The sequence below is a fragment of the Leptonychotes weddellii genome, chromosome 12, assembly GCF_054177405.1.
Source record: "Leptonychotes weddellii isolate Sample4059 chromosome 12, ASM5417740v2, whole genome shotgun sequence".
In the NCBI taxonomy this organism is placed as follows: domain Eukaryota; kingdom Metazoa; phylum Chordata; class Mammalia; order Carnivora; family Phocidae; genus Leptonychotes; species Leptonychotes weddellii.
The window spans coordinates 44,813,320-44,832,199 of NC_138380.1; the positions used below are offsets into that span (position 1 = coordinate 44,813,320).

The window sequence follows — 18,880 nt, forward strand, 5'->3', positions numbered from 1 at the left end:
TGCCCAACGTGGGATTTTGCACAGAGAGCTCTATGTAACACAGATTATGTATTTCAGACCGAATGAACCTTCCCTTATATTCTGCATTTCTACACAAATAACTAGAAAAGTAAATCTTTTTTGGCCAATCATGTCAATTTACTTAAAATCCAAGGTCATTAGAAGATTTCCTTTTCTCCAAAATAAAAGAGTTATTTCTTCAAGGCAAAAGTCTACACATGTATAGCATCACAACCAAAATCTAGCTTCAACAGGCTTCCCAAATGTAGCTTGGGAAAATATTTTTACTGGCCTACTAAAAGGAAAGGTTAAACCTTTGTGCCTTTTAAAAGGGCAAAATCTCCAGCAAAGCAGCTAAGTACTTCCCCTCCCTCCCCATCCTCTGCCCCGGCTTCTCCCAGAAGATGACCATATCACATGATAAAGATTAATTTACCAAGTACAAGTAGTAAAGTAGTAAATCCCTTTTACTACTCTTTGAGATTTATTTTCTACATTTACAAATGTTTACCACTCTTGTTTTAAATACTTCAAATCAAGAGAAGATTTATAGGGCAACAACCCATTAATATTAACTCGCATTTGCCGTGAAGTTTGCACAGAGTTTCCTGTGTCCTGTCAGTGGTTTTCCTGCCGGCCACGAACAAGTAACTGCTCATAGGATTACGCTCACTGTTTTATTTCTGTTGGAAATGTGTTTTATTTTCTTTATAAAATAATAAGTAATCTTTAAAATTGATTTTAGATGGTTCGAGGCATTACACCACAAAAGTAATGAGCACTAATGCCAATGATATTGGACACAAATTCATTTTAGCTTTATTTCATGTCTAAAGCAATTCTACTGAGCCTTGAACTGCTCACGCGCGGTTATTAACTTGCTAGTAACCTAACACATGGGTACAGCAAACAAAAGTGATCAGAGTCCAGGTTGATCGGGACCTCAAGGCTACTGTCCTTTTTCTTGAGCTATAATTCAATTTCCAATTTTACTGTACATTAGACTCATTATTTCCAGTGTTTTCTTTTCTGCTTACTACTGCCATCTGGAGGACATGCCCATGAAAAGTGAGAGGGAGCCCAGCCCGCACATACCCAGCTCACAATTCTGAAGTGGGAGGATGTGGCCATGGGGGGGGGAGGGGGGGGAGGCGACATCCGACCACACGGGCCTGGAGTTCAAAAAACAGTGCCCCTGCTAGGCACGGTTTTGGTTACTGGAAGGCCCTCTGACTGGCAGGCTAAATTTATGCTACCGTGCTCCATGGGGATGGGTTTTTAAATAAGCAAAATAACTTTTTAACATATTCATGATTTTTACTCTCAGGTATTTCATCTCACAATTAAAAATACCAAATTTTGGAAGTATTTTCCCACCTGGTTCGCTGAGCATAGCTAGTTCGTTTTAAGGAGTATCTGGTTTACTGTATTTCAGAGAATGTTGTGACTGCCATCATCATAATATTAAATCCTATTTTTACCTTAGTCATATTTGTGCCACATTTTCCACAAACAAATCAAATAGCAGAAAATCAACTTCAAGCTTGATATAAAGAGTACTTTGTAAAATGGTCAATAAAATGTCATCTTTATAAGGCTCCATAAAAATAAATGTATATAATTTTCAAGCCTTTATAAAAGGAGCAAAAAACAGCCTCTAGAATTTTAAAGAAATGTCTGAAAAGATATTTACAACATGAGCCAAAAGTTATTCCTTTCCCCAAAAACAACTTTAAACTAACCAAAGCAAATCCTGTTTTTCCCTTGTATTGGACACAGTTGAAAATCTGGTTTTCCTCAACATGATTTTATTAGGTGTATTATATACTGGTTCAGTTGGGAACAATATAGAGCTATGCAAAACCACTTAATCCTAACTAAGGATGCCCTGTCTACTGAACCCAATATAATGATATATACACATGTGTACAGAGTGTGGAAGGTTAGCAGTGGGATGTAGGGAAAAAAAATTAATTCAGCCTGTTTACCTCTTACCATGAGAAAAAAAAGAAATAAGAAGACCTACAAATCTTCACTGAAGACATTCATGATCTGTGCTATGGTGCCCTCTATTGAACACAAAGACTTATAAAAAAGTGTGTGTGTGTGTGTGTGTGTGTGAGTGTGTGCGTAAAACTAGTGTTTCCATGGCATCCTTTTGTAAAAAACTATAATATTCCTTAAATTTTTAAGAAATACAAAACTGTAATATAAAAGTCTACACTGTAAGGTACATTTAGTTATATTAACGGGATGAATTCAGTAAAGAAGGAAAAGCTGGCTCCCATTCGCGGTATGAATCAAACATAAATTAGTAGGACTGCCATGTTTATAGTTGGTGACTTACCAACAGTTTATTATTTTAGTCCGTAACTTTCTTTTTCCATAACTATTAGTAGAAGTGACTTACAATCTATATAATTAGCCGGGGGTGGAAAAATCCAAAAGGGCGATTATAGCCAAGATGGAGAGAAAATGAATACGTTTGAAAAATGTCACAATCATACTGACCAAATTTAGCTAGCTTTAAGAGTTCTAGTAATTATAAACTTGCCAGTTCCGGGAATTAATATGATGCCTCCACCTTTCCTATAATTTCCTTGTGTATAAAATCAAGATGATACCCAATTCCTAATAATACTGTAGGAATGGAGATAAAACATGTAAAAAGCTAAACACAGAGCAAGTGTTTAATACATGGTATAACCTATTATTTGGCACTTAGAGAAATAACTTCTCAGTTCCTTTATATAGACATGGCCTGGATATGTACTTTGTTATTAAAGATGGATAATTTCACCTCAAGGTGAAAAAAAAAAAATTCTAAACTTCTAAGTTTATACTTATAAACACACATATGTGCAGAAACAGCAGCATTTTGGTTTTAAAGGGTTTGAACATATATAGTGTTCTCAGTTCAAAACTTCAAAACCTCCATAAAACACCAGATTTTAAAAATACATGCTAAAAATCTACAGCACAAGCATATTTCACATTTTAATGCTGGGGTGTCTTCTGTCTCAAGTTCCTAAAAGTGCTCTACAAAAAAACAAAGTGCAGGCTATTGATAGTGACCTTCCTTAACAAGCAGCCAGTGGGGCCTCAGGGGATGTCACGCTGGGATCAGGACCCAGCACCGAGCCAGGCCGAGCTGCAATGCCGAGTCCAGCTTCCCCAAGTGGGCTTGGGCTGAGGGGATCCCAGGGGCAAAGACCTTCGAGGTTGCTACTTCTACACAAACTGGGCAAAGAACAGGAGTGCCATGCACCAGAATGTGAGGGGCACAGAATGGAGGGTGAGGAGGATCCTAAGGGGCCATTTAGGTCAGGCTTGAATCCAACCGTGTGGTGGATAGACTCCTTGCTTCCTTCAGGTTCAAACCATGTGGAGGCACCAGCTGTCATCTTTACTGTGAAACCCATCAGCTTGGAGACTAATGTTCACATACTATAGTGGGACAAATGAAAATACAAGGGAACTCGGTGTCTGCTCCATGAGTGGACTTCCGGGTGATCATCCAGGTCCAATTTTTTTTTTTAAGATTTTATTTATTTATTCATGAGAGACAGAGAGAGAGACAGAGGCAGAGGGAGAAGCAGGCTCCCCGCGGAGCAGGGAGCCCGATGCGGGACTCGATCCCAGGACCCCGGGATTATGACCTGAGCCGAAGGCAGACGCTTCACCAACTGAGCCACCCAGGCGTCCCTTTCCAGGTCCAATTTTAACAAACTTAGCTATCCCCTGATATGGATACAGTACTTTCCCACTAGAATGGAAGCTTCAAGAGGATAAGGATTTGTGTCCATTGTGTGCGGTCCTGTTTCCCCAGGACCCAGCCTGGCCCCGAGTAGACACTTAACAAATAGGTTTTCAGAGTCCTTTCCAATGCGTCATCTTAACGACACAACCAACAAGGTCAAGCAGTACCTGTGTTACATGACTGCACTCTTTATAGCAAACTGAGACACACAAGAATTAAAGGACTTTTCCAAGGTCAGATAGCCAGGAAAAACTTAGGAGCTGTGATTCCTGGGAGACCCGGAGCCTAGCTCCTCAAGCTTCTGATCCCCGATCCCTTCCGCTAGGATGTCCGCATCAAATGCAATCAGCAAGCAGCCAAATGGCACAGTATGCAGAAATAACCGAGCACCAGCCTGCCTGCCCTGCAGCCGAGCGACCTCATTCAGTCACTAACTTGGGAGATCAACTGTGGAAGGAAAGGTCGTTTTCAAAACAGTGACGTGATTCCTGGTCAAAAACACACGCCGCATGCTGAACTCCGGATATAAATACAGAGACACGTGCTGTCCTTCGACCTCCAATAAAGAGACTTCTCTACAGAAGAAAAGCAGCTTCCCGGGGCTGACAGGGACTGCAGGATTTGGCTGTCCCCATCCAGGCCTCACTGCCAACGGCCAGTCCGTGGCTTCCCCGAGCCTCATCTGCACTGACAGGCCGCTCAGCAAACTTGGACTCATGGGCCACATCTTAAGGGAGACGCCATCAGCCACCTGGGTCTCGGAGAGACAACAATTAAAATCAGAGCTGTCTCCAAAGGGAATGGGCAGAAAAAACTTGACCAGGCCTTTGTTCTGTCACGCCTGTGAGATCCAAAAGAATACCACTGAAACGGTCCCTGAGGCCTTGGCTCACATAATGGGTGCTTCTGGTCTCTTGCCATTTTTATTCCTCTGCCTTTTTTCCTTTCTGGCCCTCCCTCAATTTATAATCTCGGATGTTTCTGGATGTCTCCATGACCCCTTCCAAGGAAAGACACTATATCAACCTAATGGAAATAAATATTAATATTCATGTGCATACTTAATATCCAAACCCTTTATGAGTGAGCCATATGGGGAGAAGGCAGTATATTATTTCAGGCTAGCTCTAAGGTCCCACGTAGTGAACTCCAAGGGAGATTACTTCAGATCCTGAAGTCAATAGAAAAAGAAAAGGAGCTTAGGAAACCGGGCCCTGCCACTAACTAGTAGTCCCCTATGACTCAGCCTATTTCCTAATCTATAAAATAGGAAGTTAGAAAAATTAGCTCAAAGCTATTTCATGTCTAAGTGGATTAAAATAATAATGGCCAAGACCACACATTACATGCCAGACTGAAATGAGTGCTTTACCTTCATTAACTCACTTAATCCTCTCAACAACTTTACAAAGTACATACCATTATTAACCCCATTTTATGGACGGTAAAACGCAAGCACAGAGGACGTACAAGACTTGCCCAAGCCCCCAGCCAATAAGTAGCAGAGCCAAAATTTGAACCCAGGAAGTCTGGCCTCAGCGTCTGAGCGCAAACAATGTGCTGTTTCATGGGATGGGTATTCTAGCATTCCAGAGTGGAAAAAAAAGAAATTACAGTAGTGCAAATTCAAGTCACTTTAATTGCAGTACCTGCCATCACCAAGTTAATAACCCAGACTATTCAAACACCAATAACTACTCCCTCATAAACAAACATGCCCTCCAAAGAGTACAGTTAAACTCTTTCTTTAGAAGAGCCCAGAAAAGTATTCACTAGCAGCCCATCGTGGAGCTGATTTTGGTCTGTCAGTCCTAAATGTTGTAAATAAGGACAGTTTTTAAGAAGTACCTTTTTAATAAAGCACATTTGCCTCCCGGCAAACTTTACTTTTGTCAGCTAAACTCCCAGGTAATTTGGCTCTGCTTTACAGCTCCAGGGACTGTGCGCAGATTTATTATCTGACTCAATTAGCTCATTGTTTTCCTTCTAGAAGATGTGGTCCCGGATGTGCACCATATGGCGTGAGCCACAAGATGGCGCTCTTATATAGGAAATGAACTCCTGAGCACAGCACCTCCAAGATTATCATCATCAGCACTTCAGAATGGTGATCTTCTCCCCCACATAATTATAGCACACTCGACTCTTGCAAAGCACTTTGCTCACAACTCCTGTCTGGCCACAAGAGTTTCTGTGCACTTACTTTCTCAGGAAATCTTCCAAACCCTGACGACGCTGATCTACATGCTGGCGATTATTCATGTTGAAAAACAGGTTTTTAGATGGAAGTTCTGGCAGTTGTCTTATGAGAAAGAAAAGAAAAATTTTTTTTAACCATCAAATCAAGGTGGTTTAGTGACAGAAATCCCTCAAAGTGAAAGCAAATTATGTGTGAGAGTTATCGTGTAACTATCACATAGTTGTATGTGTATTATGTGGTACATATATTATAGTTATATAATAAGGGCATGAGAAAATTCATTAACTTAAAGAAAAACCCATTTTTAAACATTTTTGAGGCCTTTCATGGTCAATACTCATCGAGTTGGGGAAATTCAAGTGGTAAATTTTGAATTCAGATGCAGTAGCCACAAAACCAACTAAAGCTATATATTGCAATCAAGAAGAAAGCCTACAAAATCCTTCATATATTATATATCTTAATGCACAACAAATTTTAAAATGTTGAATGTAATAATAAAGTCTCCTCCATATCACTTATTTAAATCACTTACACCAGCAATGCATTACTTTGGAGTCTCTGCCTCAGCCACACAAATTCTCTGTATCTTCTTCGCACACAGGATGTTTTCATGGTAAAACACATGCTATTGGTCTGTTTAAAGAAAAAGAAACATTTAAGCCTCACTTAAGGGAAAAAAAATTGTTTTTTCTTACATCTCTAACTCACTATATGTACCCATATGCATTTTTAATAGGATTTTTTAAAACCAAAAATACATCTGCATTTATGCTAGACTCCCATCTTGCACAAAACCCATCAATAGAACATCCCTGAAGGCAGCTGGGATGACATCAATGAGCAGTGTTGTCCTGGGGCAAGGCAAGTCCTGAGGTAGCCCCTTGCTCACCTGTTAGTGCTGCTTTCAAAGATGAATCATAAAAATTAAACAAATCCTGAAGTCTAAATGACCAATAAAAACTCAGGGTTATCCCTTCCATTTGAACACCATCCATCCATCCGTGTAGCTGCAGAAGCCTTTGGGAATTAGAGACCCCTTCTTACAGCCCTTGATCTGACACCACAAGGAGCCGTCATATCCTTGATATGGCTGTCAGTACAGCTCACACAAATCACGAGGCATCCTGAAATCACTTTTTTGGGGGGGAGGGGGGAGGGAAATTACCACAGTTCAACTGCAAAAGAGCTGCTACAGCATCAACCCAGACATTTTCCTGCACCCAAACCATGTTTATACGCTGAACATTCTCATCAGACTGTTTCCCCATCTTACGCCCAGATTTTCTTCCAGAACCTATTGGTATCACCAGTTTTACTTCCCATGTTCTAACTCACTGAATGGTGGGTCTTCTCTCTCTTACGTTTATCTCCTGTCTGCATCTTGAGGGGGGGTCTTCTCTGACTCTGCCGAGCCGGAAGCAGCAACACCCCAAGAACCATCAGGATCAAGGCAGACATGCCCATCCGGATGCGATTCTCCACTGTGTAATCTTGGTTGTTTGAGGCTGTGATCAGGATGTCCCGGGCGGGGGGGGGGCGTGGAGTGGGGGCTGGGGACCCACCATGTGGAGGAGAGGTTGTGTGCACCACAGCATCCGTACCCGCCCCCATGCGGGGGCCCACACCGCCCAGGGGGAAGTTGGGGCTGGACTGTCTGTCTAGACGCTGGGGAGCTCTTCAACCTGCGACCTCCAGGTGCAGAGGGTCACTGGGGCGTCCTGAAATCACTTTTAAACAAGAGAACAGCATCCTCCTTCTCTACTGGGTGTGCAAGGTAGAGTGAGGCATGTGGTGCAGAGGGCCAAGCATCTGTGTGGGGAACCACATGCCAGCCCCGGATCTGCCATAGAGCGGGTCACTCAAACTCCAGTTTGCTGAACGGTAAAATGGGGATGAAGGTGTACATACCTATTTCATAAGTACCTGGCAAATTTTTTCTATTAATATTATTATTAGATAGGAGATGCTGGTTTCCTTCCAGCTACCTTAAGGCAGACTTCGAAAAAGCCACCTACGATGGAGTCCCCATCCTAAGCAAAACAGCAATGATTCTCCTTCAGGTAAACCCAAGACTGGTAAATATGGTGTTTCTCCTTTCTCCTTTGTGTAAACAAGACTGGCAAAAATTTGTCTATTGGCTTTGTAAGGAGATCTCTATTCTCTCTATTTCAAAATTCTATTTTATAACCTTTACACTGCCAAATGAGAAAACTGTTTGCCCTCAAGATTTATATTCTTTCAAAATTGTTATTATTCTGCCACTTAATAAGCACCCAGTAGTGGTTTTCCTTGGCAAATGTAAGTGATTTTGTGCCCGAGTTCTTAAAACTGTTCCCCTGAAACGCGTGGCACAGTTCCTGCTACTCCTGAGCTTGATAAAGTTCAGAAAACCTCAGGAGGCAGAGAGGTTAAGACATCTGCCTCCAAAGTAGCTGTTGGTCTAAACCCCAGCACCTTTGACAATATGGCAGCAAAAAGCACCAGATGGAGTTTGTGGTGCAATAACATTCTGTGTGTGGATTTCAAAGCACACCAGGGCCTCACCCTAACGTGACCCTCGGGGACTAAGACAGCAGGCCATTTACACCAGAACGATGCCCTAACAAGCCTGGGCAGACATCTTCTTAGTGCTTCCTCCCCAGAGAGAACCAGGCCACTGCAGGGACTCCTGACACCTCAGGTACGGACTCAGTCCATTTCAACTCCCTTTCATTTCTCTGTTCCCAATTACTGTCGATGTCAATAACATGGATGTCAACTGGAGATCCATCTGGTCCATCTGTAAGTCCTTCCTTTACAGGACAAGGTCAGGAGAGTATATACTGTCCACTAATTTAAAATTCCAAATAAATGGTAAGATTTCAGAGGCATCTGGTGTCATTTCCCCTCGAGGTTAGTTTAAATGGGTTAACCACCAGCTTCTCTACCTGCAAAGCTCTATGGGTCTAGCATCTGAGTGAGGCTGACGAAAGCTCTCCAGTAGCAACCCCCCCCCCCGATCCACTCCTAATCATAAACAGGTATGGACAGTTAGGACCAGACTATGCTGAGATCACTAACTTGTTAAGCTCCTCTAAATCTATTTGCTTATTTCTGCTATCTACCAAGCCCAGAAGATTTATACATTGTCAATTTATTAGCATTTCAGAGAAATGCCACAACGCCGCCAAGTAATTTTTGTGGAACCTATCATTTCTGGCTTGAGATAGACATTTCTGCATTCACCTCATGCTATTTATGTAGCAGAGAAAAATCTATGCTTTCATTAACTCCCTGAGGATAATTAAATTTCACGTCTACCATAAAGTGTGATAACAGCCCACACATTTTTTGGAGGAAGTTAAAAAGGTAACTAAATTTCATTTCATTTTCAAATGCTTAGTCTTAATACTCACGTTATAGTTTTCCACACAGAATGCATAGCTGGTGTGACTTTATGAGTAAAACCAAAGCAAAATCAAAATACAAGGCATACTCTGGCAGTGGCCTTCAACACAATCAACAAAAAAGCAGTTCTTAAGAAAAAAAAAAGCAGTTCTGAGTTTTTAGTTTATTTTCTAAGTTGGGGAACTTGGGAAGAAAGGAGGGAAAACAAGTTTTATGGCTGAGGCTTGGGTTCCAATATGCCAATTTAACTATTTACAATGGAAAATTAAAGGTGGCTAAATTTTACTTCATTTGACCTATATACTCAGATAAAATCTGAGTCTATTTCTATGCTCCCAAGAGAATTCTGGACTAAATCAGATGGGAAAAGTGACTGTCTTCTTGATCAGGGGCCAATAAACCATAACCTGTGGGCCACATCTAGCCTGCCACTTGTCTTTGCAAATAAAGTTTTAAAGTTTTATTGGAACACAATTACACGTATTCATGTACATGTATGGCTGCTTTTCACCCTACAACAGAGGAATTGAGTAGTTTCAAGAGAGAATGTATGGCCCAGACACCTGAAGACATTTACTACCTGGCTCTTTACAAAAAAAGTTTGCTGACCCTCGTTCAAGATGATCACAGAAGGCCACACACCACACAGCATAACTCAAGAGATTATAATAAAGTATTATTTCCAAATAAAGTACATCATTTCTAGTTATTTACTTACATTAATTACTCAGAATCTGGACTAAGGCAAAATAATTGCACATGCTCATTTCCTACTTTCTTATTCTACATATAAAAACACCGCACATCAGTTTTCCAGAGAGCTCTACATCCTCTCAAAACCTAAGATTTATCAGGCAATATATTACCCAGAAATATGCTATAACAGATCATAAAGAAATACCATTAATGAGCTATAAATACGCTTTAACTGTGAATTTCAGATGTACTCACATATTCATACATTAAGGCAATAAACATTAAAATATTAATATAAGCAAAGGTACAATAAGGAACTCAAATGAGTAATTTTCCAGCTTTCGGAGCCATCTGACCACTTCGTTTGAGATACAGGCATTACTTGTAATCATTCAAATTCAGTTCTCTGAGTTAGGAAAATTTTTACAAATTTAAATTTTAGGTATAACAGAGAGTCCCATCAGATGTATGCCACCTAAAAATCACTATGATCTATGCAGACTATTGACTGCATACTTACATGAATACATATCTCATAGTCAATATAAGAATGCCAAAAGTCCTCTTTTTGAATCCGAGGATCTCGAACCCAGACGCTTACAAACTCCTGTAAGGGCATCATAAACAAAGAGATGTGTTTCAGAATCACAAGCAGAGCTGGAAAGAGCAGAGGGAAGCGATGGTACCAAAGCAAAACTGAAATGAGCTGCGGTCGTGAATTCTTTAAAAAACAAGAAGTAAATCTAATGAATCAGGCACCACAGGAAGTCCAAAAGCACTGTGCCACAAATGGAATTTTTAAAATAATGCAAAACCAAGCTGGGTGCCCTTCTCGGTAGTCCTACAGGTTACAGGAGGATAAGAAAGTGTACTCGAAAACTGAGTTTTCATTTCTAATCATGAAATATATGTTCAGATTTTCTCAAATCTTAAAAGCAGCCATTTCTTACTTTCTTTATCTCTCTACAGGAAAACTAAATCACTCCCTAGAACAAAATATAAGAGAGTAGCGAAGGTCATATGAAAAGCAAGCAATGGGAGATGAAAACGACTTTGTGTAGGCAGCCAAGCTTCATGAGAATAAGCAGCAATAACTTATTAATAGAAAGATGAACACCTTTTATCCAATACTTTTCCATTTTTAAAATACATTTTTCCATATAGTAAATCATTTCATCTTCATAATAACCTCCTGTTATAGGTAAAAGCAATATTAAAAAAAAATTCATGGCACATAATCTTGTTCCTTTTTAAAGATAATAAGAATTGGAAATACAGGATAAAGTTTAAAACACAATACTTTCCAAAAAGTGCTCTTTACTAAACAAACTTAGTTTAAAAATATGAAAGCATGTACAACAAACAATGATCATGTTTGGCATAATAAATTTTAAAGTATTAATTTATTCACTTGGTGATCATAAATTTGCTAAATGAATTTAATTATTTTATTTTATTTAAAGATTTTATTTATTTGAGAGAGACTGTGCACGAGAGAAAGCAAGCATGGGGGGGTGTGGAGGGAGGAACAGAGGGGGAGGGAGAAGCAGACTCCCTGCTGAGCACAGAGAGGCCCAGCCTCCGCCCCCGCAGGGTTCAGTCTTCCCCCACCCCACCCTGAGATCATGACCTGAGCCAAAATCAAGAATCAGACACTTAACCAACTGAGCCACCCAGGCACCCCTAAAGATTTTATTTGTAAGTAATCTCTACACTCAGCATGGGCCTCAAACCCAATACCCCAAGATCGAGAGTTGCATGCTCTACCCACTGCACCAGCCAGGCACTCTGAATTTTTTTTTAAAGATTTTATTTTCAAATAATCACTATACCCAACATGGGGCTCAAACTCACAGCCCCAAGATCAAGAGTTGCATGCTCTACCGACTGAGCCAGCCAGGTGCCCCTAATTGAATTTAATTTTAAACATTTAAACTTTTTGTCTAAAAAATGGGGCATCAAAGCTGAAATTTTAGGCATTTGTTACTGCCTTGTTTTGGCACATCTGAGAGGCAGGCTACGAACGCTCTAGAGCAGAAACAGAAGAGAGATTATGGTGTTTTCTGGACATAGCACCTCCCATTCTGTTACACAGATCATAAAATGAGAATTTTTCAGAGGATTTTTTTAAAGTAAAAAAAAAAAAATAGTTCACATTCCCTTCTGCCACCTATCAAGTGTCACCTTCTAAGGCCACATGCACTTTGTTCTTGAATTTGAGACTTCTGCCCCACTGCCCGCCTCAGTCTCCAGGGATTATGAGTTAATCTTTCCCAAAGTCTTACTTTAAAATTTTTTCATTATGTATTTTTAAAGTCATACAGAGATGGATAATAAAAACAACATAACAATATAGTGATGCTCTAAACATGTTTGGCCATTATTTCTCAAAAGCACATTAAAGTCTAAGAGAAGCCGCCCAGAGATGGAAACTGGAAGAAAATCCAGGCACGATGCCTTAGTCTGTGCACATTCCACCTCGGCCTCCTGTCAGCGTGTGTGTGTGTGTGTGTGTGTGTAACTCATTTCCCCAGAGTACTTTGCACACACCCAGAGTTCTTTGAAGGAATGAACCGGTCATCAACGAATCAATGAACAGAAGGGCAAATAGGTTAGGAAGAGAAGACCAGAGTTCAGAGTAGACCTCGTTTATCCTTCCAAATCCCCCACCCACACATACACTCAGGGCTGCCTTCTGACTTTCCTGGGCCCTGGGTACTTTTGCCTTCATGGGCTCTTTCTGCCACACACAAAAATATTAAAAATCATACTTTATGACTACACTGACATGAAGATGAATATATTAATGTTATGTAATAAAACCTTTCCTCTGATCTCAAAGCGCATTTTATTTTTCCGATTTTAAAAGAAATTAAAACATTTTCACGGGCCTCTAAAAGCCGCGTGGGCCCTGGTCACCACTATGCCTAATGGAGAAGTCAGTGGGGCCCACACTGAGCAAGGCAGAAGGCTGGTAACAGCGGCCAAGGTTATCCTGCGCCACCCTTCCCCGCCCCGTGGGCCAGAGCACCTAGTCATCGGGTCACATGGAAGCCATGCGCCCTCACAGGGTGCTGGCTGCTCCATTTTTCCACTGAAGAGACAGGAGTTCTTGAATATACCAAAAGGGAAATTAAATATTTCCAATGGCTGAATGTTCTATATAAACAGCACAAGACATGTACCCGTTACTGAAATAGTGGACCTTTACACAGATGAGACAAGAGTGAAAAGGAAACCCACTTGTCAACATGCCGCAAACTTGTGATAAAAAAAAAAGATTCTGAACTAAAACTATAAAACCCACAATGACTACAGTGTCACAAACCCCCTGGCCACTCGACATACTGTGCATTGATGATGGTAGCAATGACAAATAGTTCTGAAAAAAATCAAGGCTTTTTCCCCCTATTTACTTGCCACTGCCCAACTGTGAACATGTACGCTTTGAGTAACATGTCCCGCTTCACGGAAAGAGCTCTGACTTATGGTCACAAGACTAGGGGTAAATGCTGGTTTACCACTTTCTAAATTACGAACTTATTCATTGAGCCTCTGTTTCCACATCTGGAAAATGGGGATAATACCTGTTCCAACCTATCTCAGCTGTTCGTTAGGAATATCAAATTATAAAACATTGGTGAAAATGCTGAGAAGTTGTTCATTAAGTGCTACGCGAATGTAGGGGCACCTGGGTGGCTCAGTCGGATAATCGTCAGACTCTTGATTTCCACTCAGGTCACGATCTCAGGGTGGTGAGATCGAGCCCGGTGTCAGGCTCCTCCCTGGGCAAGGAGCCTGCTTAACCTCCTTAAGATTCTCTCTCTCTCCCTCTGCCCCTCCCCGCCACCCCCACCCCTCGCCCGTGCTCTCCCTAAAAATATATATGTTTAAGTGCTACGTGAATGTAAAGTATTATTACACAGAAAGGAAAATGCTTATAAACTCAAAGCATTGAGACCTTCCCACAGACATTGGCAATAAGCAATTAAGCTAAACCAACTGTATGTATTTTTTAAAGTACAAACTATTAATTTAAGAACCCAGCGGCAAACACTCTGTCATTTTTCAGCGAAATATAGACTGACCTAAAGATCTCATAGCACTTGCTCAGAGCAAGCCCCTCATAATATTTGTAGAAGGAATGGACAGCGTAATGACAAATTACAGTAAAGAAGTCTTTTCTTCATCTCAGTGGCCTGGAATTCTCAGACTCTACTATTATTATTACTCATTAAGTCTAATCTTTACATAGGGAAGGGTCTGTTGAATACATATTCTAAAACTATGCTGGGGTAAAAAACAGTCTTCTAAGAACAGCAATGCTTTTTAAATACACACTCAAAGTCAACTATGGTGCTAAGACTCCAAATATTTTTTTCAATCTTGAAAATCTTTAACTTGGTAGGAGTGCTAAATGTCACTATTCTTTTGTGGATGGTGAGCTTTTCCTTTCTCACTCTCTTAAACACTGCTGTGGCCCGAGGGCCATCCTGGCTGCTATTCTTCATACCCTGTTGCACTTCCAGGAGGATCTCACCCAAACATGTGGCTTCAAGCACCCAGCATGAGCTGAGGATTCCATCTCTGTCCCAGTCCAGGGATCTCTCCACATACATATCCAGCCTCTTGCCTAGAGGTCCCACGAGCACAGAGTCCACACCCTTGCCACACCATCCTGCTTCCCATCTCATTTCCAGCAAACCTGCCAGAAATCCAGTTACCCCTGACTTCTCTCTTTGACTCACCTCCCAAATCCACACTGACCAAGTTCTCAAGATTCACCCTCCTTTGAACTCCCCACAACCCTATTCCCCCTGCTACTGCTTTGGTTCAAGGCCCACTTGTCCAACATTAATGCATGGGCTGCTGGTGGATCTCTGGGCCTGTATCCAATTCATCCCCCACACTAAGACAAGAATGGCCCCAAAGCACACATCTGGTGATGTCATTTTCCTGCTAAAAGTCCTTCAAAACCTGCCCCCTAACCTTCAAGATCAAGTTCAGACTCCTTAGCTAGCACAATAGTCTTTCATGATTTTTACTCTACTCATCTCCAAAGGCTAAACAAAAGTCCCCCTACACGACATGCCAGTTTGCACCTCCGTGCTTTTGAACATATTGTTCCCTCTGCCTGGACTGCTGTCCCTACCCCCTTATGCGCTTTCTTCTTCGTCATCATTTCCTCTTGCCCTCATTTTCTGCTAACTCCAATTCATTTTTCAAAATGCAGCTCAGTCTCTGGCAATCCTCTGATTCACCCAGTCTGATTAACCTGACCTCCTCCGAGCCCCTCATGCCTCTGGGCACACACCTGGGCCCTGTCCCTCCTCACCACAACTTACTGGGCTGTCTAATGCCCACAGGCCTCCTCTACCGGATGCTGAGCTCCCTCAGGGGAGCGTAGGACGTGAGAGCCTGGCACAGTCAATGCATTCCATTAATATCACTTAATGAATAAATGAATGCCTGCAGGAATGAATGAACTGCCTTCAGGAAAAAAAAAACCAAAAACGAGATCAAACTTCAATTGAAATAAAATCCTCATCCACTTGGGTTCTTGGACTCCGTGAATTAACGGTAAGTTATTTAGCAGCTGGTCTAAAGTTTATCTTAATTTAACAAACCCCCTTCCTCTAAGGGTGTGCCAATTAACAGCATATGGCTACATGAGCAATGTTTAAGATCTATGAGAACAAACTGTTTTCGAGCACCCTAAAGAACTCCAGAAGCACCTATTTACATAGAAATAATTGAAAATCATTCTGATAGCTTCAATAACTTGGGTCCCCTAAGACCTGTACCAGACAATTTGTTTGCCTAGTTGGAGTTAAAATATGTACTTGAAAGTAATAAAAGTACATTTATTTTTAAAATATTCTATAATTCAGATGGGCCTCCCCTCCCCCACCCCGCAATTAGTAGGAATTAGTGAAGTTTCACTGCGCTTCCAGCTATGAATAGCACACCCAGGAAGCCATGGTTCACCTATAATCTCTTAATTAGACGCATCCCTCACGATGCTGCCCACCATCCTTCAAAGGAATGTTGACAGCCTGTCAGCCACAGAGGACAGCTCCGAGTTCCATACCTAGAATCATATGGATTTCCTATGAAAATTGCTTCAGCAGCAGCAGTTAGTCAATTTAATAACCTTATTAAACACTTTAATGACTTCTTGGGCCTAATGACTATATCTAGTATGAAGGAAGAAGCCAGGCAGAGTAGAATTAAAAATTTAAACTAACTGATCCCTACTGTTCTCCATGTGGGAAAAGGCTTCTGAAGAAAGAGAGACTGCTAGACTCTTTGAAAAATCTAATTCCTGTGTTCTCTTATAATAATTGCTCTTTGATTTCAATGCACCCTGTTTCCCCCCTCCCCCACCACCCCAGGTTCAACCTTTGTCCATTTATCCATCTACCTTGTCTTCTTTCTTTTCCTTAGCCTGGACATGAGATGAAATTAACAACAAAAATAACTGTATTGTATAGGGCACTGTGACAAGTGTTTTACATGTTTCTCTTTAATCTTTACAACAATCCTAAAGGGTCAATAATATTATCACCCATAACACAAATAAGGAAAGTAAGGCTTCTAAAGCTTAAGCAACTGGCCCAAAGTCAAATGGCCAATAGGCTGAGCTAGGTTTCAAACTCAAACCTTGCTCCAAAACCTGTGCTCTCAAACATACTATATCTCGCAGTTCTTTTAGCATGATAAATCTCAGATAATTTCCATTTTCACTGTATTGTATTATTTTGGAGGGGAAAAATTATAATCTTTGCTATTAGCTAAACTATCAGTTCAAAAAACATGCACTTCTCAAAGGCTTTCTATTCCATCTTTATATTTCTAGCCCCAAGCACAGTGTTAGCACATAGTAAGTCCTCATGAAATGTTTAAGAATTAACCAACCAATTGACTACAAAGATGTTTCAAAAACAAAAGATGTGCAGATGCTGTATGCTGAAAATTACAAGATGCAGTTGAAAGAAATCAAAGAAGCATATAGTTCTTTGTCTATATCTATGTAAGTGTATGTCTATACTGTGTTCATGAATTGAAAGACTCAACACAGTAAAGAGATCAATTCTCCCCAAATTGATCTATAGGTTTAATGTAATTCCTGTATAAATCCCAGTTAGATGGTCTGAAGACACAGATGAGCTTATTCTAAAATTTACATGGAAAGGGACCCTAGAATAGCCAAAACAATTTTGAAAAAGAACTAAGTGAAAAGAATCCCTCTGCCTGATGACAAGGCTCACTAGATAGCTACAGTAATCAAGGCCATATGGTACTGGAAGAGGTACACAGACAAATGGAACAGAACAGAAAACCCAGAAATAGACCCATACATTGGGGCGCCTGGGTGGCTCAGTCAGTTAAGCATCTGCCTTCAGCTCAGGTCATGATCCTGGGGTCCTGGGATGGAGACCCGCGTCGGGCTCCCTGCTCCATGGGGAACCTGCTTCTCCCTCTCCCTCTGCCTGCCCCTCCCCCTGCTTGTGCGGTCTCTCTCTGTCAAATAAATAAATAAAATCTTTAAAAAAAAAAAATAGACCCATACAGATATGCCCAACTGATTATTGACAAACGTGTAAAAACAATTCAATAAAGGACAGACAGCCTTTCAACAAGTGGTTCTGCAGCAATTTGACATCTACCTTCAACCTGACCCTTGCACCTTCTACAAAAATTAACTGAAAATGGATCACAGATTTAAATGTAAACATAAAACTATCAGGAAAAAAAATATAAGAGAAGATGTTTGGGACCTAGGCCTAGACAAAGAGTTCAAAGACTGATGCCAAAAGGATAATCCACGTAAGGAAATGGTGATATATGGGACCTCACCAAAACTAAAAGTTTCCCCTGCAAAAGACCCCTCAAAGAAGTTGAAAAAACAAATGACAGACTGGAAGAAAATATTTACAAATCACACATCCTCAAAGGACTTGTACCTAGAACCTATATAGAGCTTTCAAAACTCAACATTTTTTTTAAAGATTTTATTTATTTATTTGAGAGAGGAAGAAAGAGAAAGAGAAAACACAAGCAGGGGGAGGGGCAGAGGGAGAAGCAGGCTCCCCACCGAGCAGGGAGCCCGACGTGGGGCTCGATCCCAGGACCCTGGGATCATGACCTGAGCCGAAGGCAGACGCTGAACCGACTGAGCCACGTAGGCACCCCTCAAAACAACATTTAAAGAAAAAACGAATTCAATTAGGAAATAGGTGAAACACCCAAAGAGCCGTTTCACCAAGGAGGACACACAGATGGCAAGCAAGCACGTGAAAAGTGGCGCGTCGTTAGCCATCAGGGAAATGCGGCTCGCTGCCATTGTGTGATTACCCCTGGGCCCACCACGCTGCTGCTGGTGTTGCTATAGTGTGTGTTAGCCATTTTGATAGGTGTGCTTTTCTTTAATTTTCACTGTAGCCCAGCTTTATAGTACAGTAAACATAACTATGTGCTCATCGTAAGAATGTTTACTCAGATTACAGAAAGATGAGCGGGGGGACAAGGGCTAATGAATCAGAACCTCTAGGTGTTAATGAGTATTAATTGTTCAGAGGCTTGATGAGAATTTTCTACCACAAAAATGAAGACTTGTTTCATTTTGTGTTCACTTTCTCAGGACGTTTATTTTGCCCTATTCCAAAGTATGTTTTACATGCTTATGTATTTAAACTAAGGACTCGTTCATTCATTCATTCAATTAAAGAGCACTGAGTCTGTGCGAGGAACGGTTCTAAAGTGGAGAATTTAACCAATGGCTTATTCACCAGGGTTCTGTTCGGGGCTCCCACATAACAATCTTAAAACTA

The 18,880-nt window shown here is 41.0% G+C and overlaps 1 protein-coding gene across 2 annotated transcripts in view; it reads right to left on the reverse strand.

Annotated features, from left to right (window-relative positions):
* Positions 1-18,880, reverse strand: part of SNX10 (sorting nexin 10) — a 46,999-nt gene that overhangs the window by 3,507 nt on the left and 24,612 nt on the right. The window contains exons 3-5 of one of the 2 annotated variants that reach the window (XM_081800372.1): positions 10,567-10,653; positions 6,496-6,596; positions 5,964-6,062 (exon numbers count right to left, since the gene is read on the reverse strand). In XM_081800372.1, coding sequence (XP_081656498.1) covers positions 5,964-6,062; positions 6,496-6,596; positions 10,567-10,653 — 287 coding nt within the window. The remainder of the gene's footprint in view (positions 1-5,963; positions 6,063-6,495; positions 6,597-10,566; positions 10,654-18,880) is intronic. The other variant, XM_081800373.1, reaches the window with a different exon arrangement.